Source organism: Neolamprologus multifasciatus, chromosome 3 (assembly GCF_963576455.1).
Source record: "Neolamprologus multifasciatus chromosome 3, fNeoMul1.2, whole genome shotgun sequence".
NCBI lineage: Eukaryota > Metazoa > Chordata > Actinopteri > Cichliformes > Cichlidae > Neolamprologus > Neolamprologus multifasciatus.
The window spans coordinates 11225573-11250259 of record NC_140441.1 but is presented as its reverse complement, the minus strand read 5'-3'; the positions used below and the strand labels follow the sequence as shown (position 1 = coordinate 11250259).

The 24687-nt window shown below is 40.7% G+C and overlaps 3 protein-coding genes across 4 annotated transcripts; 1 reads left to right on the top strand and 2 right to left on the bottom strand.

The window, feature by feature from the left end:
* Window positions 1-161: 161 nt before the first annotated feature.
* On the bottom strand, window positions 162-2792 carry LOC146521596 (uncharacterized). Its single transcript, XM_085155365.1, has 3 exons — window positions 2657-2792; window positions 2332-2577; window positions 162-2256 (listed from the first exon to the last, which is right to left on the bottom strand). Exons 1-3 carry the CDS (start codon window positions 2676-2678, stop codon window positions 2036-2038), a joined length of 489 nt encoding a protein of 162 aa, XP_085011491.1. The 5' UTR covers window positions 2679-2792; the 3' UTR covers window positions 162-2035.
* Window positions 2793-13269: 10477 nt separating this feature from the next.
* Window positions 13270-19209, top strand: LOC146521595 (butyrophilin subfamily 1 member A1-like). Its single transcript, XM_085155335.1, has 3 exons — window positions 13270-13971; window positions 15254-15574; window positions 15813-19209. The coding sequence occupies exons 1-3, from the start codon at window positions 13902-13904 to the stop codon at window positions 15971-15973; spliced, it is 552 nt and encodes a 183-aa protein (XP_085011461.1). The 5' UTR covers window positions 13270-13901; the 3' UTR covers window positions 15974-19209.
* A 310-nt stretch (window positions 19210-19519) lies between these two features.
* LOC146521594 (Fc receptor-like protein 5) lies at window positions 19520-23881 on the bottom strand. 2 transcript variants are annotated; one of them, XM_085155114.1, is made up of 6 exons: window positions 23745-23878; window positions 23625-23660; window positions 23093-23353; window positions 22768-23013; window positions 22528-22695; window positions 19520-22450 (listed from the first exon to the last, which is right to left on the bottom strand). In XM_085155114.1, exons 1-6 carry the CDS (start codon window positions 23791-23793, stop codon window positions 22350-22352), a joined length of 861 nt encoding a protein of 286 aa, XP_085011240.1. In that variant the 5' UTR covers window positions 23794-23878; the 3' UTR covers window positions 19520-22349. The 2 variants fall into 2 exon arrangements, with proteins under 2 accessions (XP_085011240.1, XP_085011238.1); XM_085155112.1 differs by having other exon boundaries at window positions 19520-22695; window positions 23745-23881.
* Window positions 23882-24687: the final 806 nt, after the last annotated feature.

Genomic DNA, 24687 nt, shown 5'->3' with positions numbered 1-24687 from the left:
CCGAAAAGTCACTTTGGACTCAATCTGCTTCAAACTTCTGCTAGTCGTGAATCAAACATCAAAATGTGGTTATACAAAGTGGAAAAATTACAATCAAATCAAAATCTTTAATGTCACAAAATGTACATGTAATATATTTTACACTACATCCCAGCAAAACATTTCCAAAAGACAGCTACATACACATCTGGGCTCATAAATAAACCCATTTGGTGATCTGAAGGTTAAACGTGGTTTCATGTTGAAGAACAGAAGAAGTATTTAGAGCTACCAGTGAATAGTTATCAGCTATTTTTCCATAACAGCAAATGAACTGTACAACACAAAATGCAAATGCTATTTATGTTCTCTCACAACAATGATAAGAAAAATAAACTGGGCCAATATGACATGTTTGTTAATACAGAGACACACATGTTAATGTGATCTCTGGTCTCCCACTCAGAGACACAGGTCTCTGAGTGTCCAGCATTCTCATGGCTACCTGAGGACTCATGTGAGAGAAAATTTGCTCACACAGATATGTAGAGCCAAATACTGTCAATAAGGCCTCTGCAATGTTCTAAAGACAATTGTCAGGTAGTGATGTCCAGCAGGTGAAAATGCAGCTCCATGAACACGCACAGCTGTGGATTCCAGCTGCGTTCATAGTTCTGCAAACTTTGACCCCCACAGAGTCGTGCTTTTCAGTTCAGTCAGCTGCATTTCGATGTCATTGGCATTACCTCAGCCAATTAATGCCAGTAATTCCTTTAAAGAACTGCAAACTGCTGGGACTCACAGTCAGATGAGCTGGGAGGAAGTGGAGAGGATACATAGAAATGTTTAATTAATTTAGTTTGTGGTGCAGCTCAGCAGTGAGATTAGAACTAAAGAGAAATTAAACTTAGGGCTCTACTTTGAACTAACCTATGTGTGAGTATTTCTAATCCAGCTCCTGCAATATTTGTGTTTAATCCTGCCCACACCCACAGACTCACTGATATTCATAATTTTTACGTGATGTTAGAGCTACTGGGATACGCCCACCTCGAGGGCAAAAGCTATACTGGGTCCTTTGCCCTCCAGTCATTCGAGTTTAACTAAAGTGCCAGATGTTTGCTGTGCTCTCCGATGCACTAATCAGTGTTTATTTACAGCTGAAGAATGTAGAGTATGGCACCAACATGTGAGCACACCTCTCCTAACCCTGCCTTACAGACCAAATCACACCAATGCCTGCTTCTTCATCAAAGTAAAACATGAACCCACAGCAGAGGCACGGACTACAAACTGAACAAAGGGAGCATGGAGTACAAGGACAGGAGTGACATGAGAAGCAGAGGAACCAAAACCTAAGAACTAGAAATCCAAAATAGAAACCAAAACACTAACAGACGAAACAATGAGGAAAATAAAGATCAATAATGATACAAACGTCAAAACATTGGGTCACCGAGCCAGGACCGTGACACTGGCTGTGCAGAGCAGCTGGGAAGTGGACCTGAGCAGAGAGTCCAGAGTGTGGAGAACTAATCTGAGCAAATAAAGAATGAAATCCAGGTTCAGGTCTGAGCAGGAGAGCTGAGGAGGTGAAGTTGACCACTGAGGCGGAGCACAGTGGAGGGTGGATGAAAGGCAGCAGGTTTGGTGATCAGATGTGGCCGAGATGATAAACTTTCACTGTTCTACTTTTACAGTAATATTGTTTTTAAATGTGTTTTAGCTGTGAAGTCAGTTTTAAAACAAAGACAATCAGCTGTTCAGTCTGTTTCTAGACTCCTACTTTAAAAAACAAAAGTTACTAGAAATAAATCATCTCTAACACTCAGATGACAGAAGACCTCTTTGTAGAAATGACAATAAATGCACAGCTTTATTTATTACTGATATCACGTTTGCAGAAATCACTGAGACACAATAGAGGCGATTCAGAGGTGATGCTCTGTGGTGACATCAGTGATGACATCATTATTCTCATCATTATGAGAAGCACAAAGGAAATTTCCTGTAAACATGTAGAAAGACTATTTTACACAGGAAGACTAGTTCATCATTAGCACACTGAGTGATGAGTCAATAATTCAGTGTTACTTTTGGTTCTGCATCGATACAAAGACACCATGAGGAGAGTGGAGATAAAGTATGGACAAAACACCAGCAGGTGGAGGACCACTCTGAATGCAAGCTGGATGGAGCTGCAATCAGGGAGTGGAGCTGAGGAAGGGGGCACTGTTTCCGTGGTGGCTCGCACTGTAGCTGTGGTTGTAAGTGTACCTGCAGAGAGAATCCCACCTGTTCAGGTGAATCCGTAAATGAAATAAGAGGTGAATTCAGAGTGAAGCTCCTCACCTGTGACAGTGATCCAGCTGGATGGAGACTCTCCATGACCGCTGATGTCACACTTGTAGAGGCCTTCATCAAACCTGGAAATATTCTGGATGGTCATGTGACCTGTAGGCTGCTTCCTGATGAGGGAGCCATCTTTATAGAAAGCAGCTGGGAGGTTGGAGGGAGTGGTCTTTGTTTTACAGAGCAGAGTGACGTCATCTCCCTCCATCACAGGGAGGACAGGACTCTGCAGGATCACTGATCCACCTCAACACAGAGACAAACTACAGCATTTCATCCATTTACACACAGCTTCATCAACACTAACTCCACACACTCAGCTCACCAGCGACTGTCAGGTTAACCATGTTACTGATGGGACCCTCTCTGGACTCACACCAGTAAACTCCACTGTCAACTGCCAAGAGGCTCCTGATATAACAGGAAGAATTAGCTGATCTTGCCCACCCAGGTTCACATGGAGTCCTCTGTTTGCTTGTGTTTCTCCTCAGAGTCCATCCAGCAGAGCTGTCGTCCTCCTCACAGATCAGAAGCACAAAGTCTCCTGCAAAGAACTGAGAGCTGCTGGGACTCACAGTCAGACGAGCTGTGAGGAAATGGAGAGGAAACAGAATTACTTCAGTAATCAGACAGCTTTTAGAAACACTAAACTCCTCACATCAGCTGCCATTTCTGAGTAAAGGATGTTTAATAAAACAGACATTATTTCTTAAACTAGCTCATTATCAAAAAAAGAAAATATTGTTATGTTTAAAGGAAGTAGGAGATGAAAACCTTTGAACTGTGAGGAATAAGATTTACTTCAATTAAATTCAGTTCTGTTTATACAGTACAGCGCCAAATCACAGCAACAGTCGCCTCAAGGAGCTTTATAGTGAAAAATATGCTCTCTCTTTCTACAATAAAACATACAGAGAAAAACATCATTTGTAACCTTCACTAAAGCTGTTTCTGTGCTGTGATGAACTCTGAAACCTGACTGAAACTCTTCAAATAAGCCATTCCTCTGCAGATGATCTGTTAGCTGTTTGACAACTGCTCTTTCAAGGATTTTTGATATGAAAGGAAGGTTGGAGATTGGCCTATAATTAGCTAATACTGCTGGGTCTAGAGATGCTTTTTGAGTAAAGGTTTAACTGCAGCCACCTTGAAGGCCTGTGGTACATAGCCGATTATTAGAGATAGGTTGATTATATTTAAGATTGAAGCATTAATTAATGGCAGGAATTCTTTGAGCAGTTTTGTAGGAATGGGTCTAAAAGACACGTTGATGGTTTGGAGGAAGTAATTATTGAAGTTAACTCAGAAAGATCAATTGGAGAAAAAGAGTCTAAATGAATATCAAAGGCACTGAAAGTATCTGTAGATAATATTACATCTGTGAGATATTGCTGATGCGACTGAAGACGAGTCTGTCTGCAGCTAACTTCACCCCGTTCTTAATAAATGTGTCCCACAGTCTCCTGAGAGAGTGACTCAGGTTTACAGTCAGACAGAAGAAGGTTACTGACCTTGGTTTGTGGTGCAGCTCAGCAGTGAGATCAGAACTAAAGAGAAATTAAACTCAGGTTAGTTCAGAGTAGAGCTGTATGTGGGAGTATTTCTAATCCCACTATAATATTTATAGTGCAATATTTGTGCTTAATCCTGGCCACACCCACAGACTCACTGATATTCATCATTTTCACGTGATGTTAGAGCTATTGTGACACGGTCCTTTTCCCTCCATTAATTCGAGTTTAACTAAAGTGCCAGATGTTTGCTGTGCTCTCCGATGCACTAATCAGTGTTTATTTACAGCTGTCAGAAGAATGTAGAGTATGGCACCAACATGTGAGCACACCTCTCCTGACCCTGCCTTACAGACCAAATCATACCAATGCCTGCTTCTCCATAGCAACACATACTGTTAGTTATGACAATTATTTACATGACACTGGAAAAATACTCAGTTACCTTTACTGTCATACCAAGATATTAATGTGGTAAAAGAAAACTACCAGAACTTTTCTGGCCCTACACTGTAAACATGCAAGTTGAAAAAAACAGGGCTAGTGTAACCCAGTAGAGAAAACAGCTTTTTAAATTTTCTTTCTTTCTTGTTTTTATTTGTATAAATGCATTAGCACTCTTTTATTTTGAAAAAAAAATGTTGAAAGGAGGAAGCTATCTAACTTTATTTTCCTGTTTCACAGATCACATTGGGTAGTGGTAATTTAATTTGTAGGAAGCAGTATCAGTCCCGCCTTCCAAGCATCGGACCACCATCACACATGACCTAGGTCTTTCGCACGTGGGAGGTGGACGACACAGGCTACGGATGGACCGTGCAGAATTTTTGGTCGTTGTTGGCTCGTTGTTGGCTCTTTTTTGTTGGTGTTGATAAAGCAACTGAAGTTCTGGATCCTGGATGGATTCAACTGGATTCTCTCCAGATGGAGATGGCGAGCCTGTGCCGAGACTGAACTGAACTGTTGTTGAAAAACTCATTCTTCTCTGTCAAGAGAGGCATCAAAGTGGTAACACTCAAACCACAAAACCAAGAAAAAAAGAACTGGAGGTAGGAAGGTAGGTAGGTATCGTGAACTGACCAATGACCAAAAAGGACAAACTGAAATATTGAGCTTAATAGGACTGTTTTTTGTTATGCTGGCTTATTATTATTGTTATTATGGAATTTGTGTTTTATCATTTTCTTTTCATTTCTGTACAAAATAATAACTATTGTCGCTTGTTTGCTTTCTCCAGCCATTTCATTTCACATTCACCTCAGTTCCTATTGTAATCCTGCCAAACTTAGCGACTGGTCTGTACATTTGGCTGTTCTAAACCATTTAATGTGAGTCAGGGGTTACACTTGCATGTGGTAGTTTGTTTAAGCTGGCTACATACAGCTTACAATAAACAATTTCTTGTTCTTCATTTCTTATACAGTGGTAATATTCAGCCATCTGGATTGAAACTCCACTTAGCTGTTTGTACTGTGAAAGCCTTCATCATTGCAAAAGTGTAAGTTGAGTGATTCTCTACAAGATACTCATAGATATCACCAAACTGCAGCACCAGGAGACTCAAATCAAGCTGCTGGAGCAGAATATGGATCACGAGTCCCAGAAATTTATAGTTTCTCTTCATATCTTTGTTTTTCCTCCATGAATCGGTGATCCAAGTAGTTTTGGCTCAGGACAGGCAAAAAAGAAAAACACTGCAGGACTGCTGACTGTCACAATGAAGTAGGGATGCACTGATACCAATACCGGTATCGGGTATCGGCCTCGATACCACACTTTCTAAAGTACTCGTACTCATTAAAAGTCCCCCGATACCGGGGACCGATACCACAGTCTGAGACCTGTCTATGTTTGAGCGGCATGTAAGGGGTTAATCACAGGCGCCGAGTGCCCGCCCCTAGGCCCCGGCTGCAGCTCAGAGCTGAGAGAAGGGCAGGCGAGACAAGTCAGCCGTGTGGAACTATTTCAAAGTCAACGAAGATGCAAAAACAAAGGCGGACTGCAAATTGTGCTCAGCGAACTTGTCCAGAGGAGGCTCTAAAGGTAGCGCATTTAACACAAGTAATTTAATCAAGCACCAAAATCCCAACACGACAACGAGTACAAAGAGTTTACCCACGCTAATTTACCCATGCTTATTAGCACAGAGGAGCATAGCTGATGCTATAGCAGTGGGACGGAAAATAGTTGGGCATTTTAAACATTCCGCCTTAGCCTACTCCCGCCTCGAGGACATTCAGGGACAGCTCAACCAGCCAATAAAGAGACTGCAGCAGGACGTACAGATGCGCTGGAACAGCACGTATTACATGCTCCAGTCCCTCATTGAGCAAAAGCGAGTGCTGGGCGTGTCCGAGCACGAACTCCCTGACTATCTCACCGCTCACCAATGGGCTCTTATGGAGACGAATGTTGCCATCCTCGCCCCCTTTGAGGAACTAACTAAAAAAGTGAGCAGCTACGACGCACTTGTTAGTTTATTCAAATATTGTGCACTAAATAGCAAAGATGTTTATTAATGCCCCTTGTGTTGTCCAAAGCGGCAGAGTTTACAATAAACTGAAAACAATACTTGAGTTGCACTGTCACTGTTTAATTTTTTTTTCCATAATTATTTATTCTGTAATATATTGCATACAACATGCTTTTCATTTTAAATAAATGTTCTTAATTCCCAGGACACGCTGGAGAGATTATATCTCTCGGCTGGCCTGGGAACGCCTTGGTGTTCCCCCGGATGAGCTGGAGGAGGTGGCTGGGGAGAGGGAGGTCTGGGCCTCTTTGCTTAGGCTGCTGCCCCCGCGACCCGGCCCCGGATAAAGCGGATGAAGATGGATGGATGGATGTTCTTAATTCCAAACCAGTCCCTTGTTTTTTTTTTTACATTTTTTTGTTAAATTATAGGACTAAAGCTGTTACCTGCAAATTTAAATCATGTTTTTATTAAGTACTCGGTATCGGCGAGTACTGAAATGCAAGTACTCGTACTCGTTTCCAAAAAAGTGGTATCGGAGCATCCCTACAATGAAGTAATGTTTTGCACAAAAGCGTGGTGAGTCGGTCATGTGATTGAAAATGATGAATACTGTATGATGAAATATGTTTATATGCATTGATTTGTGCTTTAAACTGAGGACAAACATGAATCAGATGTGCAAACATCATATAATGAACAAGAGCCTCTTAAAAACAGAAGCAAACCCTGAGACACAGTTCAGAGAAATACATTCAAACTTGCTGAACACCACATTGTAATACAATGGTTCTTATGACCTGCTGTTTAATTTTAGCCTCCCACTTCCACCCACAGCAATCTTGAAACAGCCCACAGGACCCCAGTGCAGGGCTGCAGTTCAGTTTAACATTCAACAAGACAGCAGAGGCATGAAAAACACAGAGTGAACTTACAGAGCAGACACACCAGAGACGTTTCCTCCATCCTGCTGCTCACTGATATCAGACCAACACTGATATCAATTCACTGTTTCTTCAAATAAAAACATTACTCTTCCTCTTCACCTTCTTCCTCTTTCTATTTGACTTGGTGTCAGCATTCTTGTTTCCCCAAAACTTTAGAAAAGCAGAACCTCTCTGCAATGAAAAGACAACATGTTGGATTTACTTAATTCAATAGTAGACATTGGTTGCACACAGAGGTTTTTCACCTTAAACAACTGAGTTAAATCACACAGGTCATTTGGGCCTATCCCAAATGTGATAGAGCGAGAGCCGGGGCACACCCTGGACATGCCACCAGTCTAGTGGTCCCCAACCCCCGGGCCTCGGACCGGTACCGGTCCGTGAGTCGTTTTGTACCGGGCCGCGAGAGTTGAGGCTCAGGTGTGAAATGCATGGTTTTCAGGGTTTTTATCGGTTTTCAGCGTTATTTTGTTATCGTTTTGATCGTTAACTCAGTTTTCCTGGGTCTTTTCATGTGTGTTATGAATGAATCTTCTTTTTTTCGGTACCGTGAAAATATTGTCGGGCATAAACCAGTCCGTGGTGCAAAAAAGGTTGGAGACCGCTGCACCAGTCTATTGCAGGGCTAACGCTGAGAGAATATTTCCCAATTAACCTAACCCCAATAACTGCATGACTTTTACCTGTTGGAGGAAACCAGAGTACCCAGAGGGAACCCACTGCTAACTAGCTGGATTGCAGACTTGAACCCAGGACCTTCTTACTGTGAAGTAACCACAAGCTGTCAAGCCTGACTTCCCAAAAGTAGGAAATCTGTGATTACAAGGCTTGATGCAGAATTTTCTTTATGTTTTTGTCCTTGACAGGTTAAACCACAATAAATAGCAACAACATACACATAGTTGTCTTCCTCTAATAACCCCAGTGATTATCCTGTGGTTTGAAATCTCATGTGATCTTGTGAATTTCATAAGTCCAGGCAATAAACCATTCTTACTAGATTGTATCATGTCATCTACACAAGATCAAATTAAGTTGTTGAACTTCATGCAGAGCCCACATGATTTAATTATGTTGAGCATAGAAACATTAAATTGTTTTGTTCCAATTCTAACTTAGTAAACTGTAAACAACCACCCAATTTCCTTTTCTTGAATGTGGTGCCTTTGCGTACACTTCAAATAAATCAGAGGGATGTTTTTCAGCTTTTTTTTCACAGATACACTAAAATTACTGACTGAATACTGAAAATATTCATGACTATCAATCATATTTCATGTTGACGGGCACAAGATTTGTCTTCTTTCAAACGGGAAAAACTGTGTTTCCAACCTTTTTGTCGTGACCTCACAGAGCAGCAAATTAAAATGATGAAAATGAAAAGCAAAATAAATGTATTTGTTGCAGTTGCTACATTATAAGGTCAACAAAACCTTTTCTGGCACTGTTTTATTCTTTTATGTGTACATACTTGGCCACTAAAGCTGATTTTGATTCCAAACACTCAGTGTTGTTTTACACACTCACTAATTGGCTGTGGCTGATAATAATTGGAGATTATGGATTTCTGAGTTTCATAAAACAATAAAAGGGGTTTAATAGTTTACCTACTGACCTGCTGTGTAGTGAGTACAGAGTATATCTACTTTTATTAAACTTCGCAGGCAGAGTCACGGTCATCATCAGGCTCACATTGGCTTTGCAGCTCCTTGCCGGTTTTGCTTTGGTCAAGAGTTGTTCACAAACTAATAATCCACCACCAAAGAGAATCTGGAGTACATTAAACCACAAACAATGGCAAAAAATCCTCCCCTTCCCCATCATTGTCACCTGCCACATTTTTTCACCACTCAAAGCTAAAGAACAACATGTCTCTGTTATTTAAACCACTTTTGTTTGGACTGAACTGAGCTGCAGAGAAGTCATTTAGCTATTTCTTCTCCAGAATTGCATCTCTACAGCTTTCTGCAGTGCCAGTTCAAGTTGTCCCTTACCCCGAGACACCTCATTACCATCAAACACATCCAGCACTGTTTCACGCAATAAGACATGCAATAAACATAATGTTTTAAGAACAGATCAAAGTGAGTGAGATTAAAGCAACAAGGCAAGGATGAAATGGTTTTATGTAACTTAAGCCAGGTACTGTACTTGTTTCCACCAGCCTTGGAAAGCTGAGGGAAAACAGGTTAAGGGTTGAATGAAACAAAAGAGTTCACAGGATATAGAAGTGCTGGGCAATTTATTAAGGATTGCTTCAGCTTCACTGAACAGGATTTGGAGACCTTTGTCACCTACTGTTTGCCGTGTAAAAGAGGAATTAGTGACCCTTAGCTTACTCCCCTCAAACATGGTATTTTACTGATGTCAGCTCTTTCCCCCTAGTCTCTTTCTTAGTACCAACAAGATTAGTTCCATTATCAGACAAGACAGGCCAGATACATTTTAAAGTATTTGCTCGGATATGAACTTAAGTGGCATTTCATTCTTAATCCATATGGTTTAATATAATGTTGTCCCACTATTTTCAGCAATGGGAGCTTCTGCACTTCTGTGTAGGATTTCCACAAGGTTTAGGAGTGCTAATGGGAATATTCGATCATTCTCCAGAAGTGCATTTGTCGCATCAGACACTGGTGTTGGATGAGAAGGCCTGACTTATAGTCTGCACTCTAATGGAGCCCAAAGATGTTCTGTTGGGTTGAGGTCAGGTCTCTGTGCTGGCCAGTCAAGTTCTTTCACTCCAAACTCATTCATCCACAATCATCCATGTCTTTATGGAACTTGCTTTTGTGCACTGTTAGAACAGGAAGAGGCCGTCCCCAAGCTGTTGCAGAAAAGTTGAGAGTTTGAAATATTAAATTATATCTCAAAGTGGCAGCATTGCTTGAAAGAAGAGTCTGAGTCCACAATTCTTCTTCTTTTTTTTTATATTTCCACAATTTCGTCCACAAAGAGACTTCACCCTGTTTAAATCCTTACTAACTCTTTCATCTGTCGCCCAAGTTGACCTTTGACACCAGAGGGAGGAAACATTAGCACATTTCTGACATTTACAAATAATTTTCTAAGAATGGTCCAAATGGTCCTGTGTGTAAAGATAGCAGGGACTTTTGAATTACATGACTTCTGTAAAAGACTTCAGTTGAAGTCATGTGACTTAAGAGAAACTGGTGATCTTTCCACTTTATCTGTGGACCTGCCTCATTCACTCTGCTGCTGCTCTCTGAATAAACACCTGGCCACACAATCATAACAAATGTTATAAACAAGTTACAGTGAAGTTATCAAGAAACCGTTTAATATGATCATTTCAGAATCAGAATCAGAGAAACTTTATGAATCCCAAACTGTCAGCAGCAGAATACATACATACAGCAGACAGCACAGCAATCGTATAAAAAGAATTGTAGAAACAGAGATATAAATATAAAAGGAAAGTCATATTAACAGTAATGTTAGTGGAATATTAACAGGTATTATAGCTGCACAGGTATGCAAATGTACGTTGTGGTGTACAAAAAGTGACGCTTTGCAGTGAGGTGTGTTTACTGTGGTTCAGTATGTGTGGGTGGTGAATTAAAGAGTCTGACAGCAGCAGGAAGGAACGGCTTCCTGTTGAAACTGCTCCAAGGAGGTTGAAGTCATCGCCAGGTTTCTGTCACCAAGAATAAATGAAATAAAGTTCATGTGAGGTTAAAAGTTTAATTAACCCTTTAAGACCTACCATAGAACCAAGTCTGCCAGAGCTTATATTATATTTTTACATGCTGTGGAGCCATTTTTGGGAGCATTTTAAGTTGATATACATCTATACAACCATTATAACCCAAATTTTAATAATATGTCTGCATTAAGTGCATAGTAATTACGTAAATTGCAACAAAGTGCAATAAACTACAAAATAATTTAAAATCGTTTTTGTTTTTTTAACATATATTTCTAGTTAGAGAAATTTAAGAGGCTTATCCCTCAAAACTGTAAATACAAAAAAGTTGCACAAAATAGTTTCCCACCACAGGAAATTTATTTTGAGTGTCTTCATAGTTTTATTTTTGAAATACACCAATTTTTATATACTGCAGGAAAAACGAAAATAAATATTATAGTGCAAATTTGCAAAAAAGCAGCATATGCATCAAAATAAACTATTTCCAGCAGTGCAATATGAGTCCTAAGCATCCCAGAAACGACACAGAAAGTCATAAAGTCAAACATAACTTTTAAAAACACCAGTATAGGCTCATTGAGGCCCGGACAGTAAAAAACTACATTTCCGTGAAAATGACGTCACTTCCGGTTTCGGGCAGGTCATGGCGGATATGCGATAGTTCGTGCTGATGTCTAATCCAATGTAGGAAGTGTTATGAACAGCTGATCGGATCGGCAAAGCGTGTTTCTGGAATATTATGTTTTTGTTGCTGCAAGTGCTTTTTATGCAGTTTTTGCAAAGCTATATGTGGAAGGAAACTGTGACCGAGGACAAGCTGATGGCATAAGATGTAAGTACAACTCCTCAGGTTTCATATGCAAAAAAAATTATTGCGCTAGCTTACGTGGTTGCAGAGCTACCGGGATTTAAAAGTAGTTGTTCAAAACAGAGCATGCCGGCTCTGACCGGTTTTAAAGGGTTAAGACTAAAAGTTTTGATTGCAGCATTCTGAGGGTCTTGTAGGGATGTTACTGAGGTTGTGGGAATGTTCCTTGATAACCGGGTAACAGTTAAAATATCTGAAACAAAACTTTTTTTTACATGTTTCTGCTACACTGATTTTTTTACCTTTTTCTTAACGTGACAGAGTTGGTTAAATTTAGTGACGGGATGAGAACTGAACAGTAAGTATGAAAGTTTCCTGAAAGAACAAAACTTTTACTTATTGACTATGTGCACGTTAGCATATGCTACTTCCGGTGCGGAAACTCCTGTGGGGAGCTTTGTTTCTGGTGTCCTATTCGCGCCCTGTTTACGGTCCAAAACAAGTTAAGCAAATAAATAAATAAAGCGGCGATTTACATTTCTATAGATGTCTCGGGCATTTACCCAATATATCTGTAAATGATGTTCATCGACTTGTCGATATTTTTCCCCCACGCCTCAGGGGAAAAGAGAAAATGGATTCAAATGTTATATTTCTCAGCTGTCCCTCGTTTATCGCGGGTGTTATGTTCTAAAAATAACCAGTGATAGGTGAAATCAAGTAGCCAATTTTATTTTTTGACGGTGCAAAACGTTTCGTGTACATCGTGGACATACAGCACTGCACTTCAGAGTCACACTGCTAGCGATAGATGCAGCGATTCTGTACTGTACAGGAGAGACGGAGGAGATGTCTGCAGCGATCAGGACGCAGGACGTAAAAAAGCATGCAAACTTGCACTAAAAAATCTGCGAAACAGCGAGGTGAAAGGTGAACCGCGTTATAGCGAGGGACCGCTGTAATTTTGAAGGTAAGTCACAACATACCCTTCATAAATACTAATGTATAGAAACCCTTACCAGCAATCTTTCATTTTTTGTGTGGCTTTTTTCACAGTTTGTTAACATGCTGTGTAGGTGTGTACTTGACTAGCTGATATCGACATAACGGAAACATCTGGTTTGACTATTGTTCACCTGTAGTTTGAATGCTGAACATTTGCCTGTTTAAATCATAAGACCAGTCACTATACAGAGATGTGCTTCTGAATGTGGACGATGTGTCTTCTGCTGCAGTTCTGCTTGTGTTTAGTGATGTAAACAACTGATCGATCTAAACTCTTTAAACGTCAAAATTGATCATTAGATTTTTATGACACAACAGTGGTGAGTGTTCCCACCTTCTCCTCTTTGTAACTTAACGCGATCGTTCCGTTTTCGAGTTTTGGACATCAATTTTGGAGTATATCTTCGCAGTAGCGATTGACCGCAAAGTAAAGCTACCGGAAATGTACAACCCCACATCCGGTCTCAAACCAGGAAGTTAGCATTTTCTCGTGCACAGGGTCAATTCTGATGCACAAAATCAATTGATTTTAGTGAGAGGCAGCAGTTCTGACAGCTTTTTGCACTTTGGTTGCTGAAAGTCGGGGTTTTGTTAGCAGTCGACTCTCCTCAGTTTGTTTTCTCGCTCGTTTGTTTATTTTGGTTCTTTCAGTTTACTTTCTTGTTTAAAGACATGACTCACTGTGTGCACTAGCATTCATATTGATAGGCTGCTGCTGCGCGCCCTGCAGGAGGTTGGACTAAACCATTTTTTTTTATCTGTAAGGGGTGAAATGGCATCACACCTAGTGTTATCAGCTAGTTAGGAATCAAAGTTTAGTCACCTGACTGATTTATTCATGAAATTTAAATATGACACTAATTACTAAGAAACAAACAAAAAAAAAATGCACACTAAAAAAAAAATGTTTCAGGTTTGGACAGACCCCTCCCACCTCAGGGGCCCTGTGTACTCCTACTCTTCCTCCACCGCTTCCACGCCCCTGCTTGCGTTGACATGATCACGGAAGACGCGGAAGACGCACGGATATTTAAACAACATTAAATGTTAATGTTTTTAATAAAGTACAACTCAGGTAATCTCACGCCCAGGATCTATCGATAAGGAAGTTTAAAGTTTTTTTTAAAGCTGAAGAAGGAAAAGTCCGAACACGGAAATGAGAGCTGGCAGGTCTGCGTGTCTCTGCTGGAGTTTACTGTCTGTCTGCGTCCTGCTGGTCTCCGCAGGTGAGACTCAAGCTGTTTTAAAGCAACATGAAGTATGAGAGTTCACTTTATATTACTCTGAAAAGTCCGTAATACTGAGCCTATAATATCTGTGTCATTAGTGTCTGTTTAACCTGTGCTGTGGAGATGAGACACGAAAACTCAGCACGCAACCCGATTTATTTGCAGTTGTTCTGAAATACGCACGGCGGGGTGCTGGGCTCAGTTCCCAACAATTTCTTTTCATTAACACGACAAGGTCCCGAGAAAAGATGATGTTGCTCTGCGCTGTCACTGACGGAGGAGTTTAAGGTGTGCAGGAGGAGGTGGAGACTATATCGACTGCATGTTTACAAGTGATTGATGTATTTTAAAAAACAGCTTTTATTATAACCTGCATAAAACTAGACCAGTTTTGGATAATTAATTGCAAACGTTGTGCATTTTTACTACCACCAAAAGTTTCCCCTTTTTTGGAACATTATGTTATAGCCTACAACAGGATTTTACCAAAGAGTAATGCTGTGCAATACTACATATTCTTGTATTCATCTAATATCAAGTAAATATAGGGTCAATATAGCAGATGCTAGTACCTATACTTTTAAGTCATAAAGGCAGATTGTATTGGGGTGAGCAGTGTGTTGTGATTTATGGGCTCAGTCGTTCTCAAATTAAAAATTCTGAACACATTTTCAATCTGATACCAATATCATCACTGTATCAATATTTGGATGGATCTGCCCACCTCTATAGGAAGGGTTCAGAGGCCGATGTGCTCCTAATACCTGTCCCAAGACCAGATAGCTCAGGTGAGCTGAGTTCTATCAGGGATGGTACAGGGACATTTCCCGGTGGCCTTGAGATCATTTTTGCAAGCCATGGATTTCAGCTGTGCAGGAAAGCGTTGACAGAGCTCTGACAATCCACACATGTGGTGTGGCTGTGTTAGGCTCACATAAAGACTGTTTGCTGTTACCAATGCATTTGTAGTTGTAGGGAACTGTAACACTGTCATGAGAACTCCCTCTGTTCCCAATCCATCTGTCCACAGAGTTTCCACAGAGACGGAGACCTGCTGATCTTTGAAGGATTATGAAGAATCTCTAAACAGTTTAATAGTAAAACAGCACCGAAAACAAGAAAATAAACAATTTAGATTAAAAGATAGATCATAAAAGGACTTAAGGGGCTCATGTGTGAAACACATGAAAATCCCACACTGAGTGGTATCTTAGCTCCTGATTGGCTGCTATACTTTGATCCCATTAAACTCTCTGCTCTGAATTATTTCTTCTTTCAGACCGGAAAATCATCACAGCGGATACTGGACAGACTGCCACTCTGCCGTGTCGAGGTCCAAACAGCGACATCATAGGTGTGGAGTGGAGCAGAGCTGACCTGAAGACACAATATGTCCTTTTGTACCGGGACGAGCAGCTCGATCCAGCAAACCAGCATCCGAATTTTAAGGACCGGGTGGATCTGCAGGACAGACAGATGACGGATGGAGACGTGTCTTTGATTCTGAAGGATGTGAAGACTGAGGACACAGGAACATATGAGTGTCGTTTGTTAGATGGGAAGTCCATCAGCAGCATCTACCTGAGAGTTGTTGCTCCAGGTGAGTGAGCAGAGTTGAGTGTGTGTGTGATCAGAGGTGAAGCTGCTTCCTGGTTGTTGATGTTTGTTTCTAAAGATGTTGTTGATGAGACTTTGTAGAAAGCAGCTGGTCTGAGTGATGTGATCAGAGTGCAGTAGATAATGTCTGACAGCAGTTTGAAGAGGAAATGGATTCTGTTCTGTTCTTCACTCATCACCTACCTGACAGCTGACACCTCACACCTGTTTCTCACCTGCAGGTCAGACAGGAGGACAAAGTGGAGATGGAGGGAACGAGGATGGATTTGTTGGACTGAGAGCTGGTCTGCCTCTTCCTGTGATGTTCATCATTGCTGGTGTATTTTTAATTTACCGAAAACATAAAAAACGCAGGCGTCACGGTTTGTACTATCATGTGTGAACTGAAACTCTTTGTTGCACTACATGAAGTAGGAAAATGGTGGAGCGGTTTACAGTGGAGATGTGGCCATTACTTTTATTTATTTTTTGCACAGAAGGACAACAGAGCAATGCTAAACTGCAGTATACTGCTAACAGAACTTTGGCTCTTTGCAACCATTTGCACAGACGACATGCTAACGCTAAGTTAGCCAATAACACAGAGTGTTGCTGAAACTGGGTGTATGCTGAGCCCAGCCCAGCAGCCAGAGTCTGAACTTGAACAGGTAACAAAAGCAGAGATGATCAGTCAGACTTGAAATTGGCGTTTCTACTTGTCCATGTTTCTATAGTAGAGCCGCTGTGGTGATCACTTTGAAGTCATCTTTGCTTTGTGTTGAAACCTGAATAATAAAAGAAAGATCATATGTGTGTCCTCATTAGGACAGGGATTTTTGTTGATGTGTGGGACTGGGTGTAATGACACCAAAGCTGGTTATAAGACACAAGCACGAGAATCAAACCGAGCTGTTAAAAACCGAGTTCATGACAGAAGCTGAGTAATTTGTCATGTGATCACATGAAGTCAGATTATATCAAGTAATTAATAGACATGGATCTATTTTCTTCTTCTCTCCATTAAGTGTTTTTTCTTAAAGGTGAAGTTAATTTTCCTCTCTATGAATTATAATGTAAAATGTCCTGTTTTTACAGTTTTGTAAACAAATCTTTATATTTTATAAGCTAATGCTAACAAAAACTGTTTCATCTGTGAATGTGAAGATATCCTGTAAGTTGTCAGATTAATGTAGCTATTACAGTAAAATGACTCTTTGCACAGATAAAGCTTTACCTCCATGTGTGAGTGATCGAAGCAGATGCTGTATAGACATATTTGTATTCACTGAAAGTCACAAGAATGTCTCGTGTGATGTGCACATTTAAAAACAGGGTCTAAACGGTAAAGATGATTTGATAGACAGAGGATGGAGGATGGGTGGATGGATTGATGGATATTTTTTTGTGCATCCAAATAAGAAAAAATGATTATAATTAAGGATTAAACTATATCACTGTACATTCATGCTACTGGAAGGATTCATTAAATAGGATAACATCAAGTGAACATGAAACGCTACGTGTATAAAGGCTAATCTACACCACAAAGCCACGCTCTAAAAAGCTTTCACAGATGTAACACTGTCTGTGAAGCTGGAAATAAAGTTTCTATTTTTAGAGTATGTTTGGCACCATCTTGTGCAAGTACAGCAGGTGATGTTACTGGGTTGGTTGGCTAATAGACTTCTATTCATTTATGTTAGCTAACTAGTGACAGATCAGATTACTTAGTGGAAAGCGAGAAGCAGTAAAAGGGTGTCACTTTTGTGAACCACCAGTATACCTGACTCAAACAGGCTCTCCTCCTCACTCTTAAAACAGGTGGATTTTCATGTTTCAGTTCAGCTAGCCGACGTTGAAGAATCACTTGCTGCTAAAGAGACAGAAAGTGGGCAGTATATTCTTGGTTTCTTAGTATTAAATAACTCATTGTTGCAGACAGCGACAGTACAAAATCATCCCCTTAGACTGATTTTTAGTTTTAGTTTCCATGTTTTCTGCTGAGTTATTGGTTCTGTCATTATTTAGCTAACATAAACTCAGGTATGTCTTATTAGTTGCAAGCAATCAGCCAATCCAGTGATGTCACGCTCTGTACTGACACAAGATGTTTTAAATCCAGCTCCACAGACAGTGTTACATCTCTGACAGTCCTTGAGAGCAGGGCTCCATGGTGTAAATTAACCTTTACACATGTAATGTTTCATGTCCACTTTAAATACAATGCAGGGATTTAATGTAACACATGGCATACGTCCAAGTGAACACATTTATGTTAATTACTTACATAAAAGTCTTCTTAACTTACAAAGTTTTTCTATCAGGCTGTAAAGATGTCGTTATGTAAACTTTAACAGATTGACAGGTGACAGGATATGATGTATGCTGCTGTAGTGAAACTGGAATGGGGTTTAAAACTTGTGATTTTAACACAGATAATTTATGCACTTTTTAATTTTATGATGTTTAAGACTTTTAAAAAGTATTTTCATGAAGACAGATCTCCTATCGTGAGTGCACAGGGTTAGCTTAATGTGATCAGAGGATGAGGAGAAGCTTCCACTTTATCTTTGTGGTAAAACATTTCACTGTGTTTAAAGACATGAATAAAAACTGTGTTAAATCAATGTTTGTGTGCTGACTGTGTTGTTTTCTGGTAGAAGGAAGTTTCAGGAGGAAAAGGTTTTAAAACTCAGAGAAGCTGTGCTGAGCTTTCTGTTCCTTCCAGGCAGACGCAGATCAGGGTGTGATCAGTTAAGTAAAGACGGCTAATGCTCAGGAGTGCAGGGTGCTGTCCTCAGACATGCAGTTTTACTAACGCACAGGCCTGAAAAACGGAGAGAGTAAGGAGTGCTCTTCCAACAAAAGGTCAAAGGTCAGTAAATGCAACATAAAATCCAAAGCAAAGAATCACTCAAATGTAGAAATGTTGATTAGTGATCAGACGTAAGTCTGAATCTGAATCTGGGACATGTGACTGTGAAAGGGTTTTAAAAAACTGCTAATTAATAACCAGATAATACAGACCAAAGAAACATTTACAGGTTGGATTAGAAAAAAATAAAACAATAATTAAACATCTTATTTGGTCTCTTATGACATAAAAACGCTGAGCTCAGGCATTTAAAGAAGACATTAAGATTAGAGACATGTTGCCTCACACACTGAACACGCATTGGTCTTTTTTAAAGCTCTTTTTGTAGAAAGTATTTGTTATTAGTATCATGTAGTCCATCCCAAGCTTCTCATTGACTCTTGAAACAAAAGGCAGTAAACTCTTACTGTGTCCTCTATACTAGACTACCGGTGGACAGAGCTGTAGTCTAAAGGGGAGAAGTCTTTCAGGTCACATCAGGGAAAGAGGCTATCCTAGATCACATAATATTAAACAGATTCAAAGACTAATCAGAATTCCTGATGGGTGTAAAGGAGTAGCTTCTTGAAGCAGCCAGCAGGTGGCAGCAGATCACCTCTTCAGTATCCTTAGAGAGCAATTTAGGATGTAAAATGGGATTCAGAATCCAGCATTTCTCCACGAGTCAGTGAAATAGAGACAAAGACGGTTAAAGACTACAACACAGAGCAGAGAAGTGAGTGCAGAAAGAAAGAAAATAGAAGATTGTTTAACACAGACAGAAACAGATGTGTAACTGCCCATATGGAAAAGAAATAGTAAAAACTTATAAAAGACTTGCATAAGATGTGGCCTACTTCATACAGTGAATCGTATAAGGCGTATATGATTTACTCATGAAAGTGGCCCCTTTCCCATTACTTTCATATATTGTTTTAGTAAGTATCCAAGTATACAAGTTTCATTTATATAATTTTAAGGGATATATAAGGGATCTTATATCTGTTTTCACTCTTGTATGCTTTTCATACAAGTTTCACACAAGAGATACAAATTTCACAATCAATCAATCGATCAATCAATCAATCAATCAATCAATCAATCAATGATTTGGCTTTATTCGCCACGTGCAGGTTGCCCTGCAGTGAAATTGGACCCCCCGACCTTACACACACAACACAGACATCACATGGGGATACAGGTCGGAGATCGGTAGCATTACAGAAAAAAACACTGAAATATACACTACAATGGGAAAGTACAAGAGGAAAAAAAGAGACCTCTACTCATGCTGGGCTCCTGGGAGGACAGCATGAGAACAGGAAACAAAAAAACTCCTCTGCACAAAAAAGCACATAAATGTCCACAGCACAACATTATGGAACACGTGACAAGCCACAGGGTCGGGTGGGGGGTGAGGAGTAATCCGACGCAAACACAGCAGCCATCCTGCCCAGCGCTACCATTCCAGCGCGGGCTCAGACCCGCCGTGTTCCCAGGAGGGAACAAGCATCGAAGGCGTTTGGGAAGGGAGGGGGGGGGGTGAGTGTGTGCATATCAGTGTATATGTATGTGTGTGCGTATCCATAGTTCAGCTGAGACAGTGTCCTTCGCCCTGCTAGGCTAAATAAACAGTCTGCCAGCCAACCCCGGTGGCCTTGAGTGGGAAGAACAGACTCAACACAGTCGTTATCAGGGAGTTTTTGTTCGGCTCCAGCCTTGAGCCCACAGCTGGCGCCGAAGGGATAACTGCAATAAAATGGTGATTTTTCTTTTGTGTGAACAACTCATGAGAATTTCAAAGCTGCTCTTTAACACACACTGGTCTCTCAATCTCCCATTGGAGAACTGCAAGCTTCTCCATGATGTTATCAAACTTGTGCTCCGTGGTCTTGTCAGTCTTGCTCAGAGATGTTATTCTGAGTGGACTTCTCCTTGATGTAATCCAGTGTATGCTCAGAGGTCTTATTCTGAGTATTCACGGCAGCCGTAAGCTTCTCCAAGCTCTTAACCATGCTGCACTCAGTGAGCCCATCCTGAGAAGTCGCGCCTCGTCCCATCGTTTCAATCCCAGCGGGCAGCCTTGTGGGGGTTTGAACAGCCGGTTCCGCTTTCTTAATTCTCCGATAAGCCAGGGCCAAGCCAGCTCCGATTAGCAAGAACCCTGTTATCATGGTTCCGAATAGGTAGATATCTTCAGCGTCCTCGATCGACAGTCCCACCAGGCACATGATCCTCCATGTCTGCCACCCGTCCATCGTGTATCCGGCAGGGAAAGTCCCTCCTGGGCACTCGGGCTCTCCCGAGCCCAGACTTCTCGTGAAGAAAAGGGTGTCAATAGCATTCAGACACCAGTTGATCAAATCCATAATTCTCTTTAGCTTTTAGAAACAGGCTGTGAGAGATTGTTCCAGGGAAAGTAATACACACAAGACAAGACAAGGACACAAGAGGCTAAGCAGGGAAGATAAGGGAGAGGAGAGGAGAAAAGTGTGACTGCCTTCGCCGAGAGCCAAACAAGAAATATAAGATTTATATACCTTTTCCAGTGGGTTTTGGTCAGTGGTTGTTGATCAATGATCATGAGAATTTGCATAGTTAAGATTAAGGAACTGACCTCCCAGCCCATTGTTCCTTCAGTGGGCTGGTTTCAGTCATTATGCAAATGTACTGTTTATAAGATTTGGGGAAACCTGCATCAGCTGAGACTGAAGAAGTCAGTTGGATGAGTGATGAAACGTTTCTCCCACAAAACGCTACGTCCAGATGAACAGAATCAACTTTTGGAGATTTACTTACCTGGATGATTGAGAATGCATCAAGTTATTTATTTTACATTTATCATTTAATTATTCATATAAATAAATATGGAAACCAGCAAAACTGATTATTGACATGGTTCACTATTTACTTAATTCTCTGGAGTACAGGTGTGCAGAACATTTCTTATGTATCTTCTTTGGATGTCATCACAGGAGAATTCAGCTCAGGCCTGTGCATGGAGGCAGCAGTACATTTCTGCCTGCCGGTGGTCTTTATGCTTTACGTGCTCTCTGTCCCACTGGATTAACACCTGGCTCACTGTTTTCTGAGAAAGGCCGGACAGTAAATAATCAGGAGATGCAATGGTGGGTCAACTTTGAATGAAGATAATTATCTGAGTCTGCTAGAAAATGTTTTCTCTACAACTTTATTAGAACTACTTTAGCTTTTAGCAACTTTTCTTACTGCAAGTTTTTATGTTATTCCCAGAAAAACAGGATGAGCTCTGGAAAGATTTCTGTGAAACCTTTTTCAGGTTTCAGGTTTCCATAGTGTGGTTTAAGGTGGTTTGAGAATGAGCAGAATAACCTGACATGCATGTGTCTGGGCTGTCGGAGTACCTGGCAGAATCCATGATCCACACTGATCGTCCAACAATCCTGCTACCAGGGAACATTTCTACAACAAGTTCTAGTGATGCTCTCAAAGAAGGAAGTTCAAACGAATGTTTCTGTAAAATGTTATTTCATAAAATGTCCCCACAGTGGACATTGAAAAGAAATCTCCATTATGGGACATTATATCAATCAGTGAATCAATCATTCAGGCCTTTATTTGTCACATGCAATGTTACACATACCTGCGTTGAAAATTTAACCCCCTTCCGACCATACATACATTGCACAAACATCACATTGGGAAGACAGGTCGGAAAACAGAAGCAGAAATAAATGTAATGGTTTGTACAATAATTAGTGACAGAGCTACAGTGGTGCACACAGTACATGATGGATCTTTTTCTCTGAGAATGAATATTTACTGGTTATATACAGAAAAACATTTGAGAGATGAACATCTGAGTCAATTTATTCAAATAATCTCCACATCAGAGATGGAGAGGACAAAGTTACTGAGACTCACAGAGACACAACAGAGCTCTGATTCAGAAGTGATACTCTGTAGTGACATCGGTGATGACATCATAATGATCATCCAGTCCCTGATCAGGCTGAGTGGGCAGGATTGAGACACGGATGTTATTTCCTGCAAAAATGTAAGAAGTGTTTCAGCTGTTAATTTATAGAGATATTGATTAATCAGAGAATGATTCAAAGTGTTACCTTTAGCTCTCTGTCGACATAAAGACACGACAAGGAGAGTGGAGATAAAGTATGGACAGAACACCACCAGGTGGATAACTACAAGCTCAGGTGAAAATAAGTCAGGACGCGGAGTTGATGGAGTGGGAGGTGGTGTAGAGGTGGGTGGTGGTGTGGTAGTAGGTTTTTCTGCAGAGAGAATCCCACCTGTTCAGGTGAATATGTGGATGAAATAAGAGGTGAAAGAGTGAAGCTCCTCACCTGTGACAGTGATCCAGCTGGATGGAGACTCTCCATGACCGCTGATGTCACACTTGTAGAGGCCTTCATCAGACCTGGAAACATGCTGGATGGTCATGTGACCTGTAGGCTGCTTCCTGATGAGGGAGCCATCTTTATAGAAAGCAGCTGGGAGGTTGGAGGGAGTGGTCTTTGTTTTACAGAGCAGAGTGACGTCATCTCCCTCCATCACAGGGAGGACAGGACTCTGCAGGATCACTGATCCACCTCAACACAGAGACAAACTACAGCATTTCATCCATTTACACACAGCTTCATCAACACTAACTCCACACACTCAGCTTACCAGTGACTGTCAGGTTAACCATGTTACTGACGGGACCCTCTCTGGACTCACACCAGTAAACTCCACTGTCAGATGGGAAAACAGTGATGTTACATGAAGAACCGGCTGGTTTCCCCCATCCATCTCCACACTGAGTCCTCTGTTGTTTGCTTGTGTTTCTCCTCAGAGTCCATCCAGCAGAGCTGTCGTCCTCCTCACAGCTCAGAGACACAAAGTCTCCTTTAAAGAACTGAGAGCTGCTGGGACTCACAGTCAGACGAGCTGTGAGGAAGAAAATATATAGAACGTGTCAGTACAGTCTTATACAACCACTGAAGTCCTCATACCAGATGTCATTGTATGGTCAATAAATCAGTTGTTTCTTGCATTAGACTAATTGCCAACAAGCAATTTTTGGTGTGTTTGATCTAAATAAGACATGACAACATTTAGACTGAACAAGAGTAACTCTGACATGTTCTTAATAAATGTGTCCCACAATCTCCTGGAGGAGTGAGTCAGGTTTACAGTGTGACAGAAGAAGGTTACTGACCTTGGTTTGTGGTGCAGCTCAGCAGTGAGATCAGAACTAAAGAGAAATTAAACTCAGGTTAGTTCAGAGTTTAACATTCAACAAGACAGCAGAGGCATGAAAAACACAGAGTGAACTTACAGAGCAGACACAGCAGAGACGTTTCCTCCATCCTGCTGCTCAATGACATCAGACCAACACTGACATCAGTTCATGGTTACACTGAGTAAAACCCTCCTCTTCCTCTTTGTCTGTCTCTGGGTCTTAGACTTGTGGTTAGAAAAAACCTTGTGTGTTTATTTCTCTGCTTCCTTGAAACCAAAGTTTTACACGTTTCAACTGAATATTGAATAAGAATGAAAAGCAACAATATCTACGACTGTCAGTTGACCTTGAATGCAACACCAGTACCTGTATGATGTCTTCACTGACTCTCCGACCTCTTTTAATGGATGTTTTCTCAGCTCTTTGAAATAATTATATTGACTGCATTAATGTAATTATTGATTTAATTGATAATATCGCAGATTGAGCCAAACAAACTGTGTCTTCCTGTAGTTGAGTGCACGTTAACTGTGCAAACTTTAGTTCTTTTGTGCTTCTCTCTGTTCCAACCACTGAGTTGTGGTCCGAAAGACTAAATAACTGCACAACATCAGACTACACGTCACGCCCTGGTTAATGTTTGTGAAGGTCTGAAGGAGACATGTGCTGCATACAGTGAGCTGTGTTCATGTACCTGCAGAATCTGCCAGTTAAGTTAATACATTATTATTCCTACATTCAATCATCACTCTATATTTAATCATCAAAACATTTATGTTACTTGGGATACAATATAGTTTTTCAGTTATCAGCACAAAGGTCAGATAAACATTAAGTGTGCTTTGCTGCAGTGCTCACGTGATCTCAGCTCATCAAGAAGGAAACACAAAATCACAGAACAGAGCATCAGGATTATGATTCTAATTTGTGTTCATATGAAGGATTTTTCAGTGTGTTATTTGATGACAGTTACAACACAACACATCTCTGTGTGTAATTAGTTCTACAGTAAATAAGTAAAGTAATACAATATACTAAC